General features: G+C 33.0%; 1 protein-coding gene across 4 annotated transcripts in view; it reads right to left on the reverse strand.

Moving 5' to 3' along the window:
* Positions 1-1,086: 1,086 nt before the first annotated feature.
* The window catches only part of TTC39B (tetratricopeptide repeat domain 39B), an 81,985-nt gene continuing 56,202 nt past the window's right edge, over positions 1,087-26,869 (reverse strand). For all 4 annotated transcript variants that reach the window (XM_087716090.1, XM_087716091.1, XM_087716092.1 and 1 more), the window contains 16 exons: positions 26,039-26,170; positions 24,962-25,038; positions 22,269-22,336; positions 20,196-20,260; positions 18,377-18,482; positions 17,909-17,974; positions 16,305-16,413; positions 14,338-14,405; positions 14,193-14,252; positions 13,411-13,572; positions 12,637-12,728; positions 9,985-10,105; positions 8,976-9,087; positions 7,782-7,899; positions 5,165-5,281; positions 1,087-4,155 (listed from right to left, as the gene is read on the reverse strand). In XM_087716090.1, the coding sequence (XP_087572216.1) occupies positions 4,059-4,155; positions 5,165-5,281; positions 7,782-7,899; positions 8,976-9,087; positions 9,985-10,105; positions 12,637-12,728; positions 13,411-13,572; positions 14,193-14,252; positions 14,338-14,405; positions 16,305-16,413; positions 17,909-17,974; positions 18,377-18,482; positions 20,196-20,260; positions 22,269-22,336; positions 24,962-25,038; positions 26,039-26,170 (1,570 nt within the window). In that variant the 3' untranslated portion in view covers positions 1,087-4,058. The remainder of the gene's footprint in view (positions 4,156-5,164; positions 5,282-7,781; positions 7,900-8,975; positions 9,088-9,984; positions 10,106-12,636; positions 12,729-13,410; positions 13,573-14,192; positions 14,253-14,337; positions 14,406-16,304; positions 16,414-17,908; positions 17,975-18,376; positions 18,483-20,195; positions 20,261-22,268; positions 22,337-24,961; positions 25,039-26,038; positions 26,171-26,869) is intronic.

Consider the following 26,869-nt stretch of genomic DNA (forward strand, 5'->3'; position numbering starts at 1 on the left):
TCCAGTCTGCAGAAATTAATTTATGGATTTGTTTACAACACAAATATTTTAGGTATATTCTAAAATACTTTAGGTATATTCTCATATGTGGTGTACTAATGGCTAGAATAAAAACAATGAATATTGGTGCCAAAGTCAGACCTTTTACTATCAATGAGTAACATAGATTGGTGTCAATACAGCTGACTCTGGGCTCCATGTATGCTTTGCATTTAAGAACCTTAAGATTTAAGGTTCAGGGAAAACCTGGGACCTTAAGAATTTTTCCACAATGAAGACTAGAAATGCAAGTTGCATTTTAAAACTCTCAAGAATTATATGCTAAATGTCAATTGAGAGAGCTTCTGACATTTATGGTATATTATGTATAATACATGATTATTCAAAAACATTTTATTGACCTACAGAATATTTATACCAAAATGTTTTGAAGCACCATTTCTTTGGAATCTGAAATGCCTTATGGCTATATCATACATGATCTTTAGGCAAATGTTTCCCTTGGGCAGCATTTTATGGAGATAAGATGCTTCACTCACTGTTCAAAGTTATAACATCACTGAAAAAAGTGACTTATAACTGCTATATCATTGTCATGTGATCAAAATTCAGATGCTTGGCAGCTGACTCATATTTATGACAGTTGCAATATCTTGTGGTCATGTGATCACCTTTTGCAACTTTTTGACAAGCAAAGTCAATGGGCAGCCAAGTTCACTTAATTGTCTTACTAATTTAATAACTGCAGTGATTCACTTAACTGTGGTAAGAAAAGTCGTAAATTGGGCCAAAATTCACTTAAAACAGAAATTTTGGGCTCAATTGTGGTTGTAAGTTGAGGTCTGCCTGTAGTAATTTGGCTGCCTAGGACTATTAGCTCTTTTTGGTTCAGGTTTTATCTGTCATTAAGGAGGACAGCTTTAATGTCATAGATTTTAGCAATGTTACTTACTGAATATTGTTAAAATGCTATAAACTGTGAGAAAGCCCCTCCCCCCCGTCCCCAAGTTGAACAGTTCTTATTTGTTATCAGATGTTCTACGGCTCCATATGCAGGCATTCAGGAAAGAGAAGCAAAGCAATATGTGAAAGCTTGTTGAGAATATTTATTTATTTATAGTTTCAATATACTATCACATTCCTAAAAATACTTTGGCAATTTTCTTGCAATTGAATGTGCAACCTATTTAGTCATGGAAATGCTTATCTCTGCAGAATTATTTAAATACATGTTTATTCTGTTGCCTATCACAGAAAGGCAGGATAACAAAACTTTTGACAACTCACATGAAGGATTAGATATAATTTCTCTTCAAATTCTGCTCAAAAACACTACTGTAATTCTTGTGCTATACTGCAATCAACATTAAATCCTATGTATTCTTACTTAAAACTAAGCTCTGCTTAACCAAAATAGCATTGTTTCCAAATAAATGTAGTTTACATTTTAGTTTATTCAATTTTTAAAACTAATTTGAGACAGCTTTACAAAATGCAGTGCAAACAAGACAAGAAAAATAGTAGCCAATTAACATCCACAGTAGTTGAACATTAAAATCAGTTCCAGAGCATGAATTGTTATTTTGATAGAAGCTGGACTGTTTTATTGCAATTAGCAAAATTTCTAAATCTATTTAATATATTATTTCCTGGCCTCGATTACAGTGCAAGTCAAATGGGAACCACAGCCACTATAACATACACGAACAAAATCCTTTTGTAACTTCTTTTATAAAAACATGTAATATTTCCTAATGGTTCTATCAAAAGGTGGGAACAATTACTGTAGCTCTTACTAAAGGTGTAATGCAGAATGTGGATATCTAAGCAACATAACACTAAAAGAATTAGTGTTAATATAGAGATTATAACCATAGAATAGTTGTAATATTTTAATGCAAAACTTAGTTGGAGTAAAACAGATTTAAGCCTAACTATATCCCTATGTTTAACATTCAATTCTTTAAATCTAGAAATGACTACATTTTTACCATGTTCTTGTCTAACAAAATGTAATAAGTTATCTAGTGACACTCACAGAGTTCTGGATGGGAAACTCTGGACAAAGAAACAAACACAAGAATGGCAATTTGTTATGATAAATGAAGAATACTTTTGTTCTAGATGTATGAAAGATCCCTAAGAAATAATTAAATCTCTTTTTAAACACTTAAAATTTGTAATTAGTTGAAATAATGTATTAACCATGCATTGTGTCACACAGACTAAAAGTATAAAAGTCACATTTGCTCAGTTAAATTGGTTTTACCATTAGTTCTTAATTAGAGTATAAGCATGTAGGAAAATTATATACAAAGTGTGCTCTTCTTCAAACTGGAAGGTGTTAAAAACTGAGTAAAAGAATAGATGGGAAAAAGATGATGTAGAATAAAATATAGTAAACACGCAAAATGTCATTGCAATGAGCTAATGGGGAAAAAACCCATTCATATAAGAACTCGTGCTACAAAAGCTAGAAGAAATTATCCTTGTGTTCCTATACTAGCTGCTTATGAACATGGACTTTGTGTGTGTCCATCAGTTTTGACAATTTAAAAAAAACTCTAAAAGCCCAGCTTTTCAATTCATTTAGCAGCTGATAAAATAATTTAAATACAGAAAGACAAAAACAAGGGGAAAAAAACTAATCTCAAACAGCTATAATAGGTATGAAACCAATAAATATCTTTTATAGACAGTTATGGTCATTAAATAGACATTCTTGATTAGTCACATTTTTATTCTTATGGGAAAACACTAAACCTAGACAGGTAACATTTATAAATCCTCAAACATGGTCATTTGCCTCCAGACTCTGTGACATAAAATACTGCAACGTAACACATATATATTAAAAAGAGACTAAGATGAAGAATAAAAATATTTAATTACTAGTTTCTGCAAAACATTTTTAAAAATCTGATCAAGACAATATGCTAAATAAACATTATGGATACCAATTTCATAAGAAATATGAAATTGGGATTTGAGAATTTTGCTGCAATATATGGAAGAAAATAGAATCAAACCCGCTGACCTCCAGTGTTAATGAGAGACAGAGATGGTATTTAGCTGGTTCTCTCAAGTTTGGGCGAACCAGTAGCAGCGGCTGCGGGAGGTTCCGCTGACCCACCCCGACGTAATGTGAGCACTGCACATGCGCAAGTGGTGGTGCGCATGCATCGATGAGGCGCGGGCGGGCGAAGCTAGTGTGTGCACACACATTCACATTTGCGAACCGGTAGGAAAGGCAAGTGAATCCCACCTCTGATGAGGTGGGCATAAGAATCTTCAGAACATTAGCTGCATATTTTTATAGTGAATTCCCTGCAAGGTTGCTGAATTAAATAGATAAAATGGAACAAAAAACTGAAACATTTCTACTGTTTGGTTTTTGCTTTACTATAACCCTTTTCACTGATAAATATTTTCGTCCTATATTTTAAAAACACTCCTAGGTTATTGAACAAAACTCAAAGTCCTTTCCTAACTATCTTTAGAGATTGGGTCAGGATATTGCACTGAATGCAAGCTAACATTCATGAAATGACTTGAAGCATTATTTTTGCTACAGTATGGTAATTTGGTCTTTGGTATGTAAAACTAAGCTTCAAATCCAGATACAGCATCTAGGGCTACCAGCAGCCAATTTTTTTAATCCTATTACATAATAAAGGTATTGCAGAAATACAACCCTTTAGGCAATGCTGAAACTATTACCAAATGTATTGTACAGTTTCATGCATAAACAATATTAGTATTTCCATAAAAAAATAAATGTTTGAATTATTCTTTATTGTACCAGCAATTTTTAATATTCCCCTATTGTTTCAAGCATTAATCTTTCTATAAATAAAATAGGTTTCCTCTTAAATGTTAAGCAGAAATATGGAAATGAAGCATAGAAAAAAGAAGCATTCACAATGATGAGGCAGACATTCAATTATCACAAATGATAGAAAATATAAACTACATTTTTGTTACATAATTTACATGATTTTTGTAGGCTTTTAAACATTAACTTGTACAGACATGTTAGACAACAACTTCAGAAGGCATCATGGTGTTGGAGCAGGAGTCACTTTCATACTGCTAAGTGCTGCATGGATTCTGAAATGTAATCTGGATTCCATGGAATAGTCCTTGTAATTGTTTCTAGAAAAGAATATTCAGTTTATTTGGTCATTTTCCATGCCCCAACCGGTCCAATAAAATCAAAGAGAGAAATTATGGATGAGATTTTTCCAGTAGAAATATTTTACAGGTAGTCCTCGATTTACAACCACAATTGAGCTCAAAATTTCTCAAATTTGAGAAATTTGTTAAGTGAGTTTTGCCCCATTTTATAATTGTTCTTGCCACATTTGGTGAACCTGGCTTTCCCATTGACTTTGCTTGTCAGAAAGTCACAAAAGATGATCACAAGACGCTGTGACATTGCAACTGTCATAAATATGAACCAGTTGTCAAGCTACTGCAATGGTCATAAATGTGAAAAGTGGTCATAAGTCAATTTTTCAGTGTTGTTGTAACTTTGAACAGTCACTAAACAAACTGTTATAAGTCGAGGACTACCTGTATGTTTTAAATTTTAAGCATGCTGCTGGCTAAAGAATTCTGGGATTTGAAGTCCACCCATCTTAAAGTTGCCAAAGTTGTGAAACACTGTCCCAATCTATACTCTCATTATCCAATGTTCTCTATTAGTTCTTGCTCAAATACAGAAATCCCACCTTAATTTTTACTCTCAAATATCTAAGTTTCAAGTTTCCTAGTAATCAGATGGTTGTATTTTAGTTTATAAGATCTTCTAGAAGAAACCTTTGAAATTTAATGTCAATTCTCCTATTTTCAGTTCAGAGAGTGTGTTCTTAAACTGTTTTCTCCATCGGGCTCCTGCAACAGCTTTTATACCTTTGGCATTTGTGCAAGCTTCCTCTCTAATGTAAAAGTAGCTTAATCATTTGGAAATATAGTTTGATCTCTTGTGTCAAGAGGTAAGTATATAAATGTTTCCTGTTTTTTTTTTTCAATCAGCAAGATATCTTGAACCAAACTTATTTGGATGCAGTAGCAGTAACTATGTTAAAGTATTTAAGCAAGCTGAAAACAATATATTTTATATATTTATTGATTATAGTTGTATAAAATAATTACTACTTACTTTGCAGCTTCTATAAATCTTACAGCTTTTTGTCTTTCATCCTGTTGTTTATAAAGAAGACCCAATTCAAATGTTGAATATGGAACTAAGTAGGTATCATACTTTAATTGCTTCTCACTAAAATGCAAATAGACAAATTATTAAGGACCAAAAAAAAGGTTTGTTAAAACACTTCATTGAATATATCTATAAAAAATTACCAGTTACATTAGCTACCTTATGCCTTTCTTAAACCATGTTTATACAGGTGAAACTCAAAAAATTAGAATATCGTGCAAAAGTTCATTTATTTCAATAATGCAACTTAAAAGGTGAAGCTAATATATGAGATAAACTCATTACATGCAAAGCAAGATAGTTCAAGCCGTGATTTGTCATAATTGTAATGATTATGGCAACAGTGAAAAGGTGCAATATTCTAGGCTCAAAGTGTCCCACTCTAATCAGCTAATTAGGCTATAACACCTGCAAAGTGTTCCTGAGCCTTTAAATGGTCTCTCAGTCTAGTTCAGTAGGAATCACAACCTGACAGTTGTGCAGAAAATCATCATTGACACCCTCCATAAGGAGGGAAAGCCACAAAAGGGAATTGCAAAAGAAGTTGGATGTTCCCAAAGTGCTGTATCAAAGCACATTAATAAAAAAGTTATGTAGAAGGGAAAAGTGTGGAAGAAAAAGGTGCACAAGCAGCAGGGATGACCGTAGCTTGGAGAGGATTGGCAGGAAAAGGCCATTCAAATGTGTTGGGGACTTTCACAAGGAATGGACTGAGGCTGGAATCAGTGCATCAAGAGCCACCACATACAGAAGGATCCTGGATATGGGCTTCAAATGTCGTATTCCTCTTTTCAAGCTGCTCCTGAACAACAAACGACGTCAGAAGCGTCTTACCTAGGCTAAAGAAAAACAGACCTGGTCTGTTGCTCAGTGGTCTAAAGTCCTCTTTTCTGATGAGAGCAACTTTTGCATCTCATTTGGAAACCAAGGACCCAGAGTATGGAGAAAGAATGGAGAGGCACACATTGCAAGATGCTTGAAGTCCAGTGTGAAGTTTCCACAGTCTGTGTTGATTTGAGGAGCCATGTCATCTGCTGGTGTTGGTCCACTGTGCTTCATTAAGTCCAGGGTCAACACAGCCATCTACCAGGAGATTTTGGAGCACTTCATGCTTCCTTCCACAGACGAGCTTTATGGGGATGCTGATTTCATTTTCCAGCAGGACTTGGCACCTGCCCACACTGCCAAAAGCACCAAAACCTGGTTGAATGACCATGGGATTACTGTGCTTGATTGGCCAGCAAACTCGCCTGACCTGAAACCCATAGAGAATCTATGGGGCATTGCCAAGAGAAAGATGAGAGACATGAGACCGAACAATGCAGAAGAGCTGAAGGCCGCTATTGAAGCATCCTGGTCTTCCATAAAATCTCAGCAGTGCCACAGGCTGATAGCTTCCATGCCATGCCATATTGAGGCAGTAATTGCTGCAAAAGGGGCCCAAACCAAGTACTGAGTACATATGCATGCTTATACTTTTCAGAGGTCCAATATTGTTCTATGTACAATCCTTGTTTCACTTTGAGCCTAGAATATTGCACCTTTTCACAATATTCTAATTTTCTGAGATTGTGGATTTGGGGTTTTCATGAGCTGTAAGCCATAATCATCACAATTATGACAAATCATGGCTTTAACTATCTTGCTTTGCATGTAATGAGTCTATCTCATATATTAGTTTCACTTTTTAAATTGCATTACTGAAATAAATGAACTTTTGCATGATATTCTAATTTTTCGAGTTTCATCTGTATACTTTGGTAGGAAAGTTTTAAATTCCAATAGAAGGCACCCAACATGGACAGTTGAAAAGAAGGAACTCTGCACCGGCAGAAGTTTCATGATCCATTTGACTGGTGAAGTTTTATCTACGCAGGGAAAACTTTCAACTCCTCGGTTGAACATAAATTTTGTCAGAAAAGAAAGCAATTTTTTTTTGGGGGGGGGGGAACTGCCCAAAGTTACTGGTAATTGGAATAAAAAATGTTAACCGCTAACTAAATACATAAATAAACTTTAAGCAACTCATATTTGTGCCATCCCATAAACTAAAGGTGAAAATTATTATTCATGCAGGCAGTGGTTAGATGACTTACTTGACCTGATGAATATGGAATGGTATCATGAACTCACTGGTTTTTTTTTCCTTTTGTGTGTCAACACCAGCCTCAGCATCTTATAGACACCAAGAAGCTTTGCACCTAGTGATGGATGAAAATCCATCTGGATGAAATTCCATTTATAGTTAAATATATATATGAGGCAGAAGGGTAAGCAAGCATTCCACATATGTGCCTGAATAGTTCCTGTCCCTTTTTCCTATTTTCCAATACAACCATGAATACAAGAAAAAATGTCCCAGATCCCTTGGGTTTTCCCCCCACTGATTTTGTCAGCTAGGGAAAAATGTGGAAGAATAAAGTCAGACACTAACTTAGGGAAAGATACAAATATGTCTCTTAAATGCTACATTCTAATGGCTTTAATTGAAGTATTCTAATAAATTTTCTCTGTGTTACTGAATATTATTGCATCTTAAAATTCTGTTCCCAATGTTCACCTTTGAATAACTTGACTGAAACAGAGTTCTGCTTGCAAGAGTCTTCCTAAATGCTTCAAACACAATCCTTTTAGTAGTTGTAGCAAACATACATCATCCATGTAAAATTCAGTGTGATCTGAAAATTAAACATAAGTGAGTTTAAAATTACATCTATTATAATGAAAGTTGTGAATACAACAAATTGCCAAATACCGTAATTAACAGTTTTATATCTATTTTATATCTATTATATACAGTAACAAAATTAATAAAAATATTGTTTAGTAATATTTAATTCCAGTATAAAGCAAAATATCTATAAAGTATATCTTAATACTGGAATGTTCCAAAATAAAGCAAATCTTCTATCATTCTCCCACTTCCCTTCCTTAATTCATATTCAATTATTGGTCAAAATGGTAGCTGCAGAAAAAGACACAGTATTAAACATGTGAGAAATCATGAAAATGGCTCTATTAATTTCTATGTTTAAAAAGATGAATTTAATATTTTAAATACTATTTAGTATTTATTTATATAGCCTTGAAATATTTGATAATTTAGTTGATACAGGGTCTCCCTGCATAATATTTTTATTACATTTGCTACCTGTAATAGAAAATTGAAGCAAAATGCATCATCAGTTTTGCTTTGAAAACCATATTTCTGTTGTACTCAGAGGATCATTTGTATTATTATTTACAACAAGAGTTCTCTAACCCTTTGTTATTGCATGTTTAGAATTTTAAAAACCACACCAGCCAGGCTCAGTCAACATCTATTGTCACAACAAAACCTTGCTCTTGTTTCATATTTACTGCCAACCAACTTAAGACTATATAACCTTTGAAAGAATGAAAAGTATAGTTAACAAGAGGATTTTTTTCTAGCATATGGAAAACTGAGTTTATTAATATTCTAAATACATTTTTTATGTATGTGAGTGTATGTGTGTATAAAATATGATTCTTGCTTAACATTATCAAGCAAAAGCAATGTGTAAAGGTAGGATTTATCAATGTGAGTTTCTATGGATTCATCAGAATTGGGAGTGTATGAAAAGAACAGGTATTTATATAGCATCCAATAAATAAAATATATGTTTATTAAATTCAGAGGAATGCAAATGTCTCTCTTCTTCATAGAATATTTAAATATACTCAGTTACATTTGTTTTGTAGTTTGTATCTTATAAATCAAAGTAAAACTCACGGGTTTCATTTTTTAAAATTGTTTCTTCTTTTTCAATAGTTATTAACATATTTTCAGTGAAGTCAGCTCTCTTTCCAAGAACTGAAAACCCACTCCAGACATACATCATTTCCTGAAAAAAGGAGTCAGTGAATGAAAAGTACTTATTTACAATAAGTTTTCTATTTACTTCTGAATAAAGCTAAATATTTAGCATTTAGCATTAATATTTCTTTCAGTGTAAATTAATAGCAGAACTTTAAAATGTAACAAATATATTCTCTGAATCTAGCTAAAAAGAAATTATTAATATAAAGGAAGCAGATATGAAGATGATACACATCCTGAAAAATTGCAAATTTAAAATTAATACTTTTTCAATAAAAAATGCTAGATTTTAATTTTCGCATTTGTCCTCTTGAACATTTTCCTGTTTGGAAACTGGAATAAAAATCTAAGTATACAAATACTCATATAACTTACTTGCAGCACAAATCTATATTTATGAAATATTAAATGATAAAATATTTTATAAATAGGATCACGTTGATTATAATTGTAGCAGCCTGTAAATTATAGATGCTTCCTTTAATATTTATTATGTAACTTGGCTCATAACAAAGACTGAAATTGAATAGATCCTGTATCTATGTATCTCCAAAGTTTTAGGGAATGAGCTTGGCAGACATATTACATTATTAATTAGAATATATATTCTGCACAATTTGCTAATAATTTATGTTCAATACCTAGCCTCTCAAGAGTTGGAAATATTATAACTCACATGGCAAGCAACAGTACATTGATATATAAGTTCCAGTAAGATCATACAGTTCTAAGTTTATCTTACAATGTTTAGGAAATGTCAATAGATAGATTTCTTCTATGCTTTATCTAATAAATAAATTAGGTTTTCCATGATAAAGCTAAATGGGAATCTAATTTTCCTTAGTTATGTACTATACATACACACAAACACATATTTACTCTGTCACTCAAAAGATGATTGAAGTAAGTCTGCTGTAAATACCAGAGCAGGCACTATTAGTTTCACAGGAGGAGAGGTCCCATAGCGTCGTGCTTTCCTCACAGCAAACTTTTCAGTTGGGATAGATTTTCCTGCAATTCTTTGCTTTAAGCCTTCTACTTGCCTATAAGAGGGAAAACAGTACTTTCTTTAGACACGGAGAGCTCACATTGTTGACTTTTGCTTTACTGATTCCATTTCAGCAATCCCTAAACCAATAATAAGTTCTACTGAATAATAAAGCCTAGAGAGATATTTTAGTTTTAATTTATAATATTTATTACTTGCTGTGTAATTTTAGAAATAAAAATGGAAGACTATCACAGAAAATTATAGCAAATTAAACTGATGAAAGTACATTAAACACAACAACATAGATCAAATGAAACTTTGAATGAACAGATGAGTCTTTAAAAGATACAGAAAAATGTAAAGCAGAGTTTCTCAACCTTGGTAACTTGTTCTGACAAGCCAACATGTTCTGAGAAAATTCTAAGAGTTGGGAAATTCTGGGAGTTGAAGTCCATACATTTTCAATTTGCCAAGTTGCTCTAAAGAATCAGTGCCAACCCTAGCAGAATTCCATAATCATGATATCTCCAGGTAGGAAGACCTCACTATAGAACATAAATTTCATCTCAAAAATGTGCAAGAAAGCAATGAAAGAGACAGAAGACCAAGAACAAAAGAAAATATCACTGGAAAGGAAAAAGGATCAAAACAATCAATCTAATCTGATAGGTGAAGCAGTGAATTGAAATCATTCATGTAGATCCTAGTAATAAAGGTTTGTGAACAACATTTAGCTTATTGTCTTGTAGACAGGAAGGTTTTCAAACATGCTTGACAAAATGCTTCCACAGTAGTAAATCTAAAAATTTCTTTGAAAAGTTACAATGTAAAAAATGTTAAATCCTTTTTTAGGCTCTCTTTTTGTATATTTGGAAAAGAAAATGATAAGATTGTTATGAAAGCATTCCAACTAATAAACCATAGATAAGGAAAGAACAGAGGTTCCTAAGATGTCTCATGTTTACCGTATTTTTCGGAGTAGAAGATGCACTTTTGCCTCAAAAAAGAGGCTGAAAATCTGGGTACGTCTTATACATCGAATACAGCATTTTTTTTGCCTCCCAAAGCCCTTCACCAAAATGGCCGTGCATATCGTTATGGAGGCTTTCAGAGAGCTCCTGGGGGCTGGCGGGGGCCAGAAATGAGCAAAAAATGGGCAGTTTTTTGCCCCTCTGGCCCCCAGCAGCACTCTATAAGCCTCCATAAGGCTATGCATGCAATTTTTTTGACAAAAAACAGGCCGTTTTCATAAAAAATGGGCCTTTTTTGCTCGTTTTTGGCCCCCACCCTGCACTCTGCAAGTCCCCCAAGGCTATTCCTGCCTTTTAAAAAGAAAAAGAGGCCATTTTCACGAAAAATGGGTCGTTTTTGGGAGGTTTGCAGAGTGTAAAAACGTTTTTTCCCTTTTGGAAAGCTCTTTAACTGATTGATGAGAATTACATTGATCAAGTGCTGTGCCAGCAGAAAGAAAGTCTTAGGTGCTGCAGATTGTCAGAGATTTCCTTCTCCAGCACATGGATAAATACACCTGGAAACATCTACCTACCTACCTACTCTCTCTCTCTCTTTCTCTTTTTCTTTACCTATCTATTGTATTTCTCCCTCTCTCTCTCTCTCCCTCTACCTACCAACCTACGTACTCTCTCTCTCCCTATCTACTGTATTTCTCCCTCACTATCTCTTTCTATTCCTCTCTCTCTATCCACCTACCTACCTACCTACCTACCTACCTACACCCTCTCTCTCTCCCTACCTACTTATTGTATTTCTCTCTCTCTCTATCTCTCTCTATTTCTCTTTCTCTCTCTCTTCCTTTATCTATCTATCTACCTATCTAACTACTCTCTCTCTCTCCTACCTACCTACTGTATTTTTCTCTCCTTCTCTCCTTCTATCTACCTACCCACTTTTTTAAAAATTTGCCTCTTCAAAACCTCGGTGCGTCTTATACTCCGAAAAATACAGGTATATGTTTTCAAAAGCGACAAATCTTATTGAATTACATACAACTATATCGAAAGTACAATTTGTAAGGGCCAAAGTATGCAATTTGATTAATAGAATGACAAAAAAATTCATGCAAGGAACTCCAAGTATTTTACTCTAATGAAGCTAATTTCCCAAATTTTAAAAGTTAAGTCAGGAACTTTCTAGCAGAATGGAGCAAAATCTTGATTTTAGTAACAAATGTGTCCAGTCTTAGTTGCAATATGGATTCCCCAAAAATGTCTCATGAGAGATCAGCAGATTTCTCACATTGGATGTGAAAACTTTTAATTAATTATAATTATCTCTAGATAATCAAGATAAGAGCAATGGCTGAAACATTTTTAACTAAGGGTAGGACATGTCAAGAATTTATTTTATATGCCATCATCCACTCTAGAATATAAATTCAAGTAGCAGAGAAAACTCTCTAGCAAACCCTTAGGAAAGGTCCCCCCCTTCCAACCATAAGGTTACAAATAAATTATCAAATGAGCAGTTTTGAGGCAATAATAGTAGGCAAAAAAGATGAAATTTTCAAGATATAGCTTAAAAGATCAAGTTTTAAATAAATTCTTTTCTTTTGAAAAGTATTACCGAAACAAAGCTACAATATCTTCTCCTGTTGTTTTCACATCAGCATCAGGAAGCATAAGCAAAATGGCAGCTTTCTGGAATACATATATTGCCTAGGCAAAATAGAATAAAAATATTCAATATATAGTTTCTTACAATGTATCTGATCACAGTTGTTTCCTTGTACACATTGCGTGATCACAGAGGTATTAAGCCAAATTATTGTTCCATTAAAATTGCCCTCAAAGTTTTGTGCTACACAAAGCACAGGTGCCTGTGGTAAGCAAAAGGGGAGATAGTAGATGACAAAGTTTCTTGACACCACTAGCGTCTCTAATTATCTACTTGCGTCAGACATCTTGTATATAATTGTGTTATTTGCCTGATGACATAAGTAATGAATTGTTTTGACATAATTGTGACGTCTTAGAAATGCCCATGTTTAAGACGCCTTTTTTGGCAATGTGAATGAGGTCATAGGAAAAAGCAAGGGGCCATCTTACTGAAAAAAGAATCATAAATTGGAATTTGTTACATAATTGTCTAGCAATTATATATATTATTATGTTACATATTTGTCTAGCAAAGCATTTTTTTCTCAGTGGTGGTTACTATAATTTCCACTTTGCCAATTTCCCAGTTGCTAAAAATCAGTTACAATTAACGATTTCCTTTAAACAAATGTCGAGCTGAATAACATTTGAGTATTTAACCCAGGGAGGCTTTTATGATGGTACATTGTGTAAGCATGAAGTGCTCTCACCACTTCACAGCAGTACTGGGTTACCCATTTACCTTTGACCACCTGCTTTCTTTGCAAAGCAGATCTGCATACCGATATGCTTGAAGCCAGTTCTGCTGGAAGGAGTAACACCACATCAGTTCCCAGTAGCAGAGATGATGGATCTGTTTCAACTCTTGCTGAGCAGCAATGCACTCCAGGAATGTTATCTCACCCTGGAATTTAAAAGGAGAAAAAAGTCAAACCATATAAAAGTAAACTTCTCATTCAAATTATGGTGTTTTATTTTCATTTTGTATAAGAAGATAGATAAAATAATATAATGAACTTTATGGTTCATTATTTTAGACTATTCAAGCAAACAACTGCAATTTGCTGTTATGTGTGGAAGGCAGAATGGACATTAATTAATTGCCAGTAAAATAAGCCTGTGTAAAAGTTTAAGACGGCTTTATAACAATGGTCATATCTAGCAAAGAAAAGAATACATTTGATTCTTACATAGGTTAAACTTTTATGAGGGTTTGCCATCTCACATGAAAAACTGAAAATATGAGGACTTGCTTCTTATGAAAGTAAACTTTAACATTGATATTGATATTCCCTAACTTGGTGGAGTAACAGCTGTTTGGTTTTTTTGTTTTTGGCTCTTTCCACTGTCAAATGTTATTACTGAATTTGATCATTATGAGCATTTCACCAAACAGTGCTCAAGTTTTCCTTTTTTCCTCCATTTTTTCCTTTCTTTGATTCTTTTAAAGCTTGTGAGCAAGATTTTCTTATAACTAACGCAGAACCTCAGTTTTTATTTTAAAAAGGGGCAATCTGCTGTTACCTTTTCAAAATTTCCTTTCAATATGTTGATTCTGGCATCGTAAAACAGAAAGAGGGCACCCTTGGAAAAGATTGCAACTTTGTTAGTAAGGTAGAAGTGTTAACCACAGTAAAAAAAAATACTTAACAATGCGAAATCATAAAACCTTCGAGAACTTCTGAAGATAAGGTTGAAGGAGAGCCTCTGCTTCAATGAGATTGGCTTCCCCTGTTCCTGTAGAAATATCAACATCCTCTCTCAGTATTGATGACGATATAATACATTGATTCATAAAAGCTAATTAATATATATAGTGTTATTAGAAAACAATACTTAATATATAGTATTTTTAGAATACAATTAATATATAGTATTATTATAAAACAATATTAGAATAAAACCTATTTTATTGAAATGTAATAAAAGTCATCATAGTACAGGTAGTCCTCGACTTATAACAGTTCTTTTAGTGACCATTCAAAGTTACTTCAGTAATGAAAAAAGTAACTTATGACCATTTTTCATACTTATGACAGTTGCACCATCCCCATGGTCACATGATCAAACTTCGGATGCTTGGCAACTAGCATATATTTATGATGGTTGCAGTGTCCTGCTGTCATGCGATCAGCTTTTGTGACTTTCTGACAAGCAAAGACAATGGGGAAGCCAGATTCACTTAACAATCATAACTAACTGTTACTAACATAACAATTGCAATTATTCACTTAACAATGGTGTCAGAAAAGGTTGTAAAATGGGGCAAAACTCACTTAACAAATGTCTTACTTAGTAACAGAAATTTTGGATTCAATTGTGGTTGAGAGTTGAGGACAACTGGTATAGTAAAAGATTACAGTATAGGAAAACATTTATAGTGAAACAGAACGCTGAAAGATATTATCAAACATTAGTTTTTTTAAAAAAATAAAGAAAACAACTTCAAGATTTAATGCTTAGATATGATTTTTTTTCTCATGCTCTTTTAATGAAATGAAGTATCAGGACCATAGTTAGAACGAAAGATGAAGTAGGAACAAAGCCAAAGGAAATGAAAATCTCTCTCCCTCTCAAAGCACAAGTATTATTTTTCTATCCTGAATCAACATTTGAAAGATGATCAAGTGTTAATATAGTTAATAAATGACCAGATTTAACTAAATCTAAAATAAATAACATTGGGAGTATAAGAAATATATGCAATAAAATGCTTCAAATAAATTTGAGTTCAGATCTATAATTATCTGTCCAGAGGGGTTTTTTTTAATTTCAAAAGAACCTATTGTTTTTAATGTAAGATTGCTTTTAAATACAGTAGATGTTTCTTCCCTAATGAGATCTAGATAATTTATGAAAGAATGATTGAACTCCTTTAAAATTAAGTTGTAGCTTTTAACCCATTCTTTATCAAAATAACTTCAGTAGTAGTGGAGTTTTAATCATTATTTAGTTATCCAATTCTATAAAAATCTCTTATCTCCCATTCTGTGTACTGATGAAACTGTTTATCTTCAAAAAGTGTGTGAATGAAGAAAGATAAGAAACTAAAAACTATTTTTAATTTTTCCAAACATCTGAAGCAAATGTTAAATATGAATTAATTTGATACATTAGATATTTATGTTTTAATACTACCATAGGAAGTTCAGGGCTAATTTAATTTGCATTCTTGTTATTTGAATTCCTAAATGCTTTGAATTGAATGACATCAAGATGTTTCAAATTGGCATGCCTAATTCCAAATCCATCACACTATTGTTTATAAAAATCCTACATTTTAATTATAAATAAATGAACATTTATTTGATTTGTCATTCTTATTTCCCTCCAAAGGTGGGCTACAGGCAGGCTTCTATCAAATGTTAAAATAGCAAAAAACGTGGGAGCAAGCACTTTTTATCCTATGTAAAAAAAAGTGTTCCCTTCTTTCTTTTATCAAGATTATAGTTAATTAGGGCAGAATAAATGTCACTAATGTTAACTAATTTATTAATCTTAAATTCATTCTATACTGTAAACCTAGCCACTAGTGTTGCTGAAAATTCAAACAAAACAAATAAATACTAAGAATTATATTAGAATTTGTGATATACTGCATTATTTTTCACGTGGTTATTCACTTTTAATTCTTACCAAGGATTAATGAAACATAGGTATGATATAGCAGCAAGGTAAAAGTACACATTATTGCTCGTAAACTGGGACCAGAAGCTCCTTCCCGTAACTGATGAAGACCAAACTCCTGTCAACAGTCACAAAATTGTACAATATAAGTCACAATAGTCTATTATTTTAATAAATGCTAATAATTTCAAGAAAACACAAAAAAGAAATTTGAATGAACACAGCAGCAAGGTAGAATTCCAACTATATTGGTATCATTTGCAAGTGAAGTCATGTAGGTCTTATGGATTATTCAATGGACTGAATATTATTTGATCCATGACTCTGTTTTATTTAGGTTGTGGATCATGTAGAGCAGGGATATCAAACTCACATTGTCATGACAGTGTCACATGACATATTGGGACCTTTTCCCCTTTCACTAAACCAGATGTGGGCATGGCCAGTGCACGATGCATCCGGCCCACGGGCCGAGAGTTTGACATTCCTGTTGTAGAGATTTGTACTCATGCTGAAGTGTGAGTAGAAATCTCTATGTCAAGAGTGTCAAACTCATGTCATCATGGTGGTATATTGTGACATATCGAGACATTTTCCGCTTCGCTAAACTGGGCGTGGGCATGGCCAGCGCATGACGCATCCGGCCCACAGGACGGGAGTTTGACAGCCCTTCCCTATGTGATCTACAACCTAAATAAAAAAGGGTCATGAATCAAAACGCAACTATTTTTGTGTTCAAGTGAATGCACATAAAGGCCCCCCTCAAGCCTTCACACCTCATTCCCAGGAGTGAGGTGAGGTCAGTATGGGATATACCATTGTTTTCTCTCCACTTTCAAGCACAGGGCTAAGCCTATGACATTTCACCATAGCCTTCTTTGTTTACATTCTCTCCTTTCTCCAGTGAACAATGTATCTATTTCCTCTCTGTCTCTATAGCCTTGTCAGAATGGGACAATGGGCCACAACCAACTTGCTAGTGTCAACTCACCATAGCCAACTCACTACATCCAACTTGCCACTAATATCAAAGAAATGGTGGAATCGAATCATTTAAGGATGCCAAATGAGGGACAGAAAATAATGTGAATGACAAAAATTTAAAAAAATATTTCATTTTGAATAACTAAATTGAATTGTTAAATTGTCCTCCAGTGAGTTGTCCCACAGCAATTTGGCTGTGGTGAGTTGGCCATGGCAAGTTGACACTAGCAATTTGGTTGTGGCACATTGTCCCATTCTGACAAGGCTATAGACAGGAGACAGAGAGGAAATATATACATTGTTCACTGGGGAAAGGAGAGAAAGTAAACAAAGAAACAAGTCAAGGGGTAAGTTCTGTTAATATAACATTTTTTTTAGCAGTTGGTGACAGCAATTATATCCATTATTTGTAAAATCTGCTTTATTAAAAGCAATAGTAATAAAAATGTTGAAGATTTTAAAACTAAAGATTTAAATACTTTGTGTCACCTTCTTCTCATAGCCCTATAATTAGATAGTCAATGAGATCCAAAGATGATCCAAACGCATCCATTATTTATTCCTGTCCTGATAAGCAGAGCTCGTAAGCTGTTTTAAAAATTCATAACAATAGAAATTAAATGTAATACCCTATTGCCTGAAAACCCAATAAATTCAAGAAGTCGGAGAATTCTTCCTGGTAAAAGGGACAGCATCTGCAAAAAAGGAAAAAAACAAAGATTCCATCTGTTTTTAATGCAGCAGGAAAAACAAATATTTAAGTTATTGCGTAATAGCTTTAAAAATGTTCAGCACTATCTTCAGATAACATTAATAAAGTCCAAATGACTTGATGTTATGCTTTTTACACTCAGCATTTTTTAAAATTATATGTGGGGAATTGTATAATGGTTTTATATTGTAGATTTTGTTTAAACTTGTTTAAACTTGCTTTCTGCCCAGAGCCATGGTGAGAGGAACAACCATATAAATTTAAAATAATTAAAAAAAAAAAAAACCTCTCAGGCAGTTCTGCATTCAAATAAAACAGTAAAACCACAAAGATGCATTATGAAATTTGAAGAAGTTTGATTACACATTGGAAGGAATACTCATACCAGATTGAAAGCTCCTATTCCTAGTTGTACACCTCCTTCATATTGGTGGAATATTTCATTCCTGATTTTGCTGCTTTGGGTCATCTGCAGAACGTGAAGGCATTCCCTTTTGATTAACAAAACAAATCATGCTAATTTAAATAACAGCAATGATAATATGAACTATTATTACTTTAAAGGTTTAGTTTATCATGCTATACCCTACATCATGGGTGTCACTTGGTTGGACTGCAATGAGTGAAGAGGAATTGTCTTAGGTTGCATATGAAACATATAATATAATTAATGTATATAAATAACAAACTTCCTTTTTTAATATTTATTGTATCTTGTGGGGCCACATTACTCACTGCTCAGGGATGCAGGCCTATCCTACATCTTTGTCTAAATTTAAATGTACAGATACTTGCCAGAACATTACCATAAAAATTCACATCAATTCAAGCAATTTCCATTATTTTATATTCTAGAATCCCAAATCTGTGATTTCAGAGTAATTTGACCAATGACACCCAGTATCTGCCTACATACACTGTAATAACAGTGTATTAAATGCTTACTTAGTATCTTTATAAATTTACAAATCTGAAAAAGGAGGCATAAAGGGGAAAGAAAGGTGAAAAGACTATTACAAGCTCTCACAAGGGTTATTTTTTGTATTTTATAAATTTCTTTCTATAATTCCTGATAACCTAATTTAAAATCAGAAGCCAGGTTTTTTTAAACACACACACACACACACACTCATATATCTATAATCTGATATTAGCTACAATCCCTAGCTAATTTGAATGGATGGAAGAAATGGAAAAAAATACAACCAGGAGCTTATAATTTCTGATACCGTTTTGTAGATTCATTCATATTTCAATTTCAATTTTAATGGATTTGTATGCCGCCCAATCTCGAAGGACTCTGGGCGGCTTACATAAAAACAGTTTTAAAAAAACAAATACTAAAAGAGTTAAAATGCAAGACAGAGCGAATTAAAAAATGACACAACATATTCTCGATCTTAATGGGGCACAATCAAGATCAACAGCCCCAGGCCTGCCGGAACAGCCAGGTCTTAACAGACTTTAGGAAGGCCGAGAGAGTGGGGAGGGTCCAGATCTCAGGGGGTAGATCGTTCCATAGGGCCGGGGCAGCTACAGAGAAGGCTCTCCCCCAAGGAGCCGCCAGATGACATTGTGTAGTCGACTGCACCCGGAGAAGGCCCACCCTGTGCGCTCTTATTGGGTGCTGGGAGGTATGTTGCAGGAGGCGGTCACGGAGATATCCACACCATGCCTGCATAATTTCACACATGTCTACCCCAAGATCATATTTCTTTATATAGAAACACAATATTTTGTGGCTTGTATAATAACTTGTGTACTTTAAATGGCAGAATCACACAATTGGAAGTAACCCTAGACATCTTGTGGCCCTGCTTAGTACGGTATATGATATAGCCATAACCGTTTGCATATCTAGTAATAAGGATGGCACTGAGCCAAGCTTAATTCCTGGTGTCTGCATCTCTGCAATTTTTTTGATAATGTTATGGAAATGATTTGCTAATAGAAAGAAATTCACAAGCAATTACCATTGGTATCAGAACAATATATAAATAGATAGATAGCTTTATTATTATTATTATTTAACTATTCTTGTCTTCAATCTGGCAAGACTGAAATCATTGCCAAAATGACATTCTTTTTTAAATCCAGGAAATTTCCTCGCACTATTTCAAGCTATGATGGGGAATTAATTTACTGAAACATAAAACACAAATAGACATAATACACAGCCTAAGTGAAATTCTTTAGGAGCGTACTTATATATTTGATAACTTGTTCTGATTTTCAAGCCACCTTTGATGAAATTGATCATATTTTCATCCTGGAAGAAAAATAAACTTTAAATTAATTAATTAATGAATAAAATAGTACAGTTGTATACATCATACTCATCTATGGAATTTTAAAATGAATAAATATATCTATAAAACGTATACTTTGAAAATAGCTTTACAAATTAAATGTTCATACATGCACACTCCTAAATATATATAAAAGAATGTGAAAGCTATTCTTAACCAAGGGACTTTATTAAAGAAATCACTGAGAAATAAAACATTATGGAACAAATTGAAGTAACATATGATAACACTAGATGGTGCTAAAAGTAAATGATAATAAAAATAACAAGAACTATAGTATTAGTTACAATAATAACATAACAGACAACAAAGCTTGGCATTTCCAGACTCTTTTGATTAGAAAACTGATTTCTTCAGCAATTTCCACTTGTTATATTTACCCAAAAGCTACATTTTCTGTATGATTCTATTTTTAGTATATGAATGGTATAATGCAATATGATTCATAATTAGTAATAACTAATAGTTTATATCAAATATGCTCATCTTGAAAATATAGGAACTACATCAAGCTTCAATGAAGTACAATCCTACTTATTTTTAATAGGCTGTATTGTTGATTTTAAAGATATTCCTAAATATGAAATTGATAAAACATTTGATAAATATTTAAAGATTTTGACTCTGAACACATATTTCAGTTCTATGAGTACAAGGATTGTACAAAAGCTTCAATAGAGTATAATCATGAACAATTGTTTTACTATTTGCAAAGTTCTTTGACAGTTTACAAGGATGATCCTGCATAAATATTTACTGAAGATTAAGAGAGAGGACTTAATTGTAGAAATTCTGGCTTTCAGACACATTTCTCATCAAATAAGTATCATTTGAATAATAATTAAGTTGCCAAACTCAACAAGTTCTAAGAAGCCTGTTTAGCAAGATCTGATATTTCAGTACATAACAGGCAAAGAATATCATGTCCTAGCTTTATTGTTTGATTGTATTGTGAGTTCTTCCTTATTGCAGTTCTTTATCAGAGTCTAAATCTGATAAAGAATGCCCTCTTGCAAGTTTGTTTTTGGAACCCAAGGAGTAAATCTCACTATCAAACGTCTATATAATTGTGTATGTAGGATAGCAAAGCAAAGTTCACCAATGAAGACAGAATATTAATCAACTGTGTAAATAGGATTTATATTCAAAGTCAGAATGTTATTTCTTCGATAAGAGCCACAATTTTGGAATTGGTTACCAGCATTCCAATGCAGAACCCAATCCTCAACACCTTTTCCTAAATCACACATATACAGAAGATGTGGATGAATATGGAAACTAAGTCAGATTTGGCCAGAAAAACATTTTAGAATCCATGATTATGGGATGGGTTAAAAGGCTTTCCCATCTATCATTATAGGAAATAAAATGGCAAGAGTCATTACTGTATCTATAATGTAGCATGATGTTTACTTTGCACAGGAGAAAGGCAAACAGGTTGGTTCCAAAGCACGAGCAAACAAAGAAGAAATTGATAATGTCTGTATATGAAGCAGGATTAAATGTGTTTCAGATGAGAACATCTCAAAAAGAACACAGTCACATCTAATACTCTAGAAACTGGAAAGACAATCTTGTATATAAGCAAGTGATAGCTCCATATAAGATATTTGGGCAACAATATTTCTGAATATTATAGTATGCATACAGAATTTATTGCTTCCAAATTTCTGTAATATTTGATGGAAGAATCTCATGGATAAGAAAAGATGTGCGTACTTAAAGGTAATTTGCCAGATAACCTCACTGAGATTCACAAATCCCATCTAAGATTTAAAAAGTAGATGCACAAAATGAAATTCTAATCTTTCTCTGTGTCTTAATATTAATAAATTCATACTTGTATCTAAATTTCTTGCCTCAAAAAGGCAGTAGTGAGATACCAAAGAAAAATTTGTTTTTAGAGTCCTATATTCTAATAGATTGGCAATATATACACAAACTATATTACTTGTATACTATATTTACCTGTACAAATGTCAGGACTGCTTTCTGCAGTAAACATTCAGCATAACAGAGTTCTGCATGCATTTCCTCTATTAAAAAAGAAAAATGTATGTGTATGTGTATATATCTAGTACCCAGCATTTTTATTAAAGCAAGAAATGCTAAAAACCAAAAGGCATTCCACAAAATATTGCAGTATTCTCACATTTGCATTGTTTTTTAAAAATTAACTAACATTATTTCTCTTACTTTAGCCTTTAATTACATATTCTTTTTCTAACCAGTTATCTTTTCTCCCTATTATTTAACCAAACCCTGAACATACGTGTCCCTTTTCTTTTTTTGCAAACTGTTTTGCTTTATGTTAATGTTATTTTATTGTTTCTATAATATACATTATTTTTAATGAAACACTTTTAGTTTATCTGGTAGCCCAAATATTTTTAAGTATTTTACTTTGATAAAAATAATTCTAAGTAAAGCTGAAAATAATTAATAAACCAAGCCAATACTGGTATAGAGGTCAAGGAGATCATGGCTTGTTAATTTTAAAATTTGTACTTGAAATCTAAAGCAGGATTTTGGAAAACATTTTATGTTGTGATGGTATAAGTTGTTTGGTTGTTGTTGTTGTTTTAAATCACAGAATGAAACTACTGCACCAATATTTACTTGGAGAACTAACACTCAGCCTGCAGAAATAATGATGACATTTTAACTCTTTTGGCAGTTCTTAAAGTTCTTAAGACATAAAGAAGAAATATTATCAAAAATATGTACTGTATTGGTTACAAAAAAATATAAATATACATGCCATGCATTCCAATTGTTCAGGAAAGCTTGCTGAATACACATGAAAGGCTTAGAAGGACATGTACAATATATAACATATAACACTTAAGGACACAGTTACCATTAGCAACATTGGTTCTTTACTATGGTCACTAATCAGAATGCAACAAATCAACATCCAATGGGAAACAATTGTTTTAGAACTAGATCATCAAAGCAATCAAATTGCACTAGGTTTTACAAACATGTAACCATATTAGGCCATGTTCATAGAAACTGAGTACTTCTTTGTGTATTTAACATGGAATAGATCAGAATTGTCTGGACACTTTGGTGAATGAGTGGTGATAAAATAAGCCATTGCACCCTTATAAAACAATAAAATTTAAGCAGCAGGATATGAAGTATGGATTCAATAGGCCTTTATACAGAAGGGTCCAATTGTAATTCACATGGGGTTTTTTTATATGCCCTTAAGAACTACTATGAGGGACATTAAAACACTGTACAATTAATACTGCCCAGATATAATATGCCCTATATTATATAGTTATCTCAAATGGGCTAATTTATCGAACATGTCCAAAATCTGGGATCAAGGACTCCCATGGAGTTGAAATTTGGTAAATGTTATAAAATATTTAATATTATCATAAAATTATGACATCATACAAAATAGCATAAAACATTTCCTATGATGATGTTTGACTGTGCTATGTGACTATATAACTCTTATTTTTCATGCATTTTGGTTGATGTAATGTGAATGTGCCCTGTATTTAGTAGAATAATAAAAATTCATAGGCAAATATTTGGAGAATTTTACCTGATCTATAATCTGGCTTTTAGCTGCCAGGTTTGTAAGTTGCTTTGTGAAACTTAGGGTCATCATATCAGAATTCAATGTGGCCACTGGGAACATGGTGGGAACTTCCAGAATTGGGCTATAAGCGATCCTTCCAGTGCTGCAGAAGGCTCCAGAGCTCTTCAAAAGGTAATGTGAGGCTTGGTGGTGTAGAATCAGGCTTAAGGCCTGCAGAACCCTTGGGAAGAAGAAAAGGCCTGTGGGGACCTAGTGGCTGTACACAAAAGCCATAAATAGTTTTTGTGGGTGGTTGATGTAAGTTTGAACATCCATAAAGCAACCTGTCCTATGTCGCAGACTATCTGTAATCACTAGACTGCAATCCTTTGATATTTACACAATGTGATATAGATGAACAAGGAAGCAAATTCAAAGGTGCATCATTCCAAATTACTGTGTAAAATTCAGCAATAATAAAACTATTACATGGTTCATTGCCAGACTTAAGTGTTTTATAGATGTTTTATAAGGATTGTTATTTCAGAGCTCGTAGCATCGGTCAGTTAGAAAGCAGATTAATACTGAAGTCTAAATTATATTCTGGCACGTCTTCTTGTGCACATAATGCCCTCCACATTATTCCAGTGTAAGGAAATGAAAGGGGCCTATTAATTGAATGCGATGTAGTGACATCTAAACCAATATTCAAATTAAATGTTAAGATTTATAAAACATTAACTATTGACAATCAATTTTCAGGTTCCCATGGTTTTTGGATCTTTAAGGATGAAGATTGGGACAGTTTGCCATCCAGAAAGTTTGTGTGTGATTCTCACCCTTTGACACCAAAGTTTCCCAAGGCAGATTAAAACAGAACCCTGATATGCTGATAATCTGGGCAGGATTTTTTCTTTCTACAGAAACAAAAAAGTTAAACATCCTTTAAATAAAAATAAAGAAAGCCCACTTCCAATGATATTTGAGTTTTAGACTATTTTGCAAATGTTGTACATATTTTTCACCATGTATGTGTTTATATGTGTGAAAAATATATACAACTTTTTGCAAAATAGACTAAAACTCAAATATCATGGGAAGTCTGCTTGTATATTCTTACCTTCACTCAGCTGATCTACAGACTGTTTTGAAACCAAACTGGATAATGATTCCACCATTGTGTTTCTTTTTCTAAACCTATATTGACATAAATAAGAAAAACAAACTTTCATCATGTTGTTTAATTAAAGCAACTATCATAAAAACAAAGAATCCTAAACAAGTTGTGCTCTACTGAATCTACAGAAAACACATTGTACTATTGCACAAATAATTTCCAATAACATGATGCTAAGCAAACAAAGGGGAATAAGGAAATGGAACCAGAAGATTATGGATACTTCCACACAACTGCTTTGCTGTGTTGTGCTTCAATCCTGAAGCCAGAAATAAGTAATGCTTCCTTAAATCTTGTCATTCTCACAGTACACAGGTTCCCTTAGTGAAATTCCACCCCCATTCACCATTAGCTGCAACCTGAAAAGCTACCTTGAATCGGCATACCCAATGTTCTAGTTACACTGCAGTTTTTCTCTTTGTTCTTGGAAAAGCAGGTTATATGGATTAGCACTGTGTGATTTGATAGGTAGTACAAGCTCTAGAGTTATCTCAATTACTTGGCTACTGCAGTATCATCTGAAGATATCTGTAGTAAAGTTTTAAAATGCAGCAAAGATATTATTTAATTTTGAAAACGGGAGGGCAACGACAATAGATCCAGGTTTATTTTTCAATGGACTCAACAGCAGATTTAAAATTTGAAAAATGCCATTTATTTTTCATCCAACTTCATTGTTATAAAAATCTTATAAATATTAATAAGTAATGAAAATGTTGAGCTTTCTCGTTAAAATAACAAATACTTTTTTCTTTCCAAATTAACTAGAGCTCTACCATGAAAGTCAGCTGGATGACCTTGGGCTAATCACTTTCTCTCCGCCCAACTCATCTCACATGGTTGTTATAGTGGGGTAAATTGGAAGAGAAATGGTGTTGGATATATTCGCTGTCTTGAGTTATTTGTAAAAATAATAAAGGCAGGATACAAACAAACACATATTTTTCATTACATAATGAAATAATACCAATCCTGATTATATCAATCCTGCAAGAATGTCGTAAAATTGTTCCATCTTACTTTTGACAAGTTTGTAAAGCTTCTTTAATTGTACACAGTCCCATTTGGATATCCTGTTGTTCAAACGTCATTGTTGCTTGCATAAATAATATAGCGCTATAACCTACGGCATGGTACATGCTATCTTTAGACCTATTTTGAAAATAAAATATAAAGACAGTGATAAGGAAGTCAATTACGATTGTCAAAAACAAAAGTGAAATTTTACATAATGTTTACAATAGTTTATTTTTAACATGCTACTTTGGGTTCAACATAACATTTTGAGCCAAGCCTATAAAATTCTTTAAATTATGCATTTTATTTGGGAATTATTTTGAAGTCCAATCTCCTTTGTTATTTGCTTTTCAAAGAATATATGAATTCCAGTATATATCAAAATATGAGCTAAAATATTAATTTTAAGTGAAATAATCAGGAACACTTTTTTCCTGGGGGACCCAAACCTTGCAATATTGTGATGACCTCTCTCCCATAAAAGTAATTATCTAATGAGGTAAGTTCTGGCAAGAAATCAATATACCATTTTTAATAATTAAAATTTAGTATTTTTATATCAAAAAGAATAAAAACGTACAACTCTATAAAACACTGAAAACAAAAAGACATTTTGTTTTTTGACAAAATGGCAAGTCTGAATGAATAAATCTTAAATATTTTGTAAAATAAATACAAATGTTAAAAGTTCATTTAAAAAATAGCAGTTTATAACAAAAGACTAGTTTAAAGAACACAATATTGTTTCATGAAATCCTTGAGCATCTGCTGGGAAACAGAATCAGGTGAAAAATTATATTCAGTGATATTCAAAAGTCTGAATTTAACTATCAT

The sequence above is a fragment of the Thamnophis sirtalis genome, unplaced genomic scaffold (genome assembly GCF_051295495.1).
Source record: "Thamnophis sirtalis isolate CommonGarterSnake01/CBP01778 unplaced genomic scaffold, rThaSir2_p1.2 scaffold_5, whole genome shotgun sequence".
Lineage (NCBI taxonomy): Eukaryota > Metazoa > Chordata > Lepidosauria > Squamata > Natricidae > Thamnophis > Thamnophis sirtalis.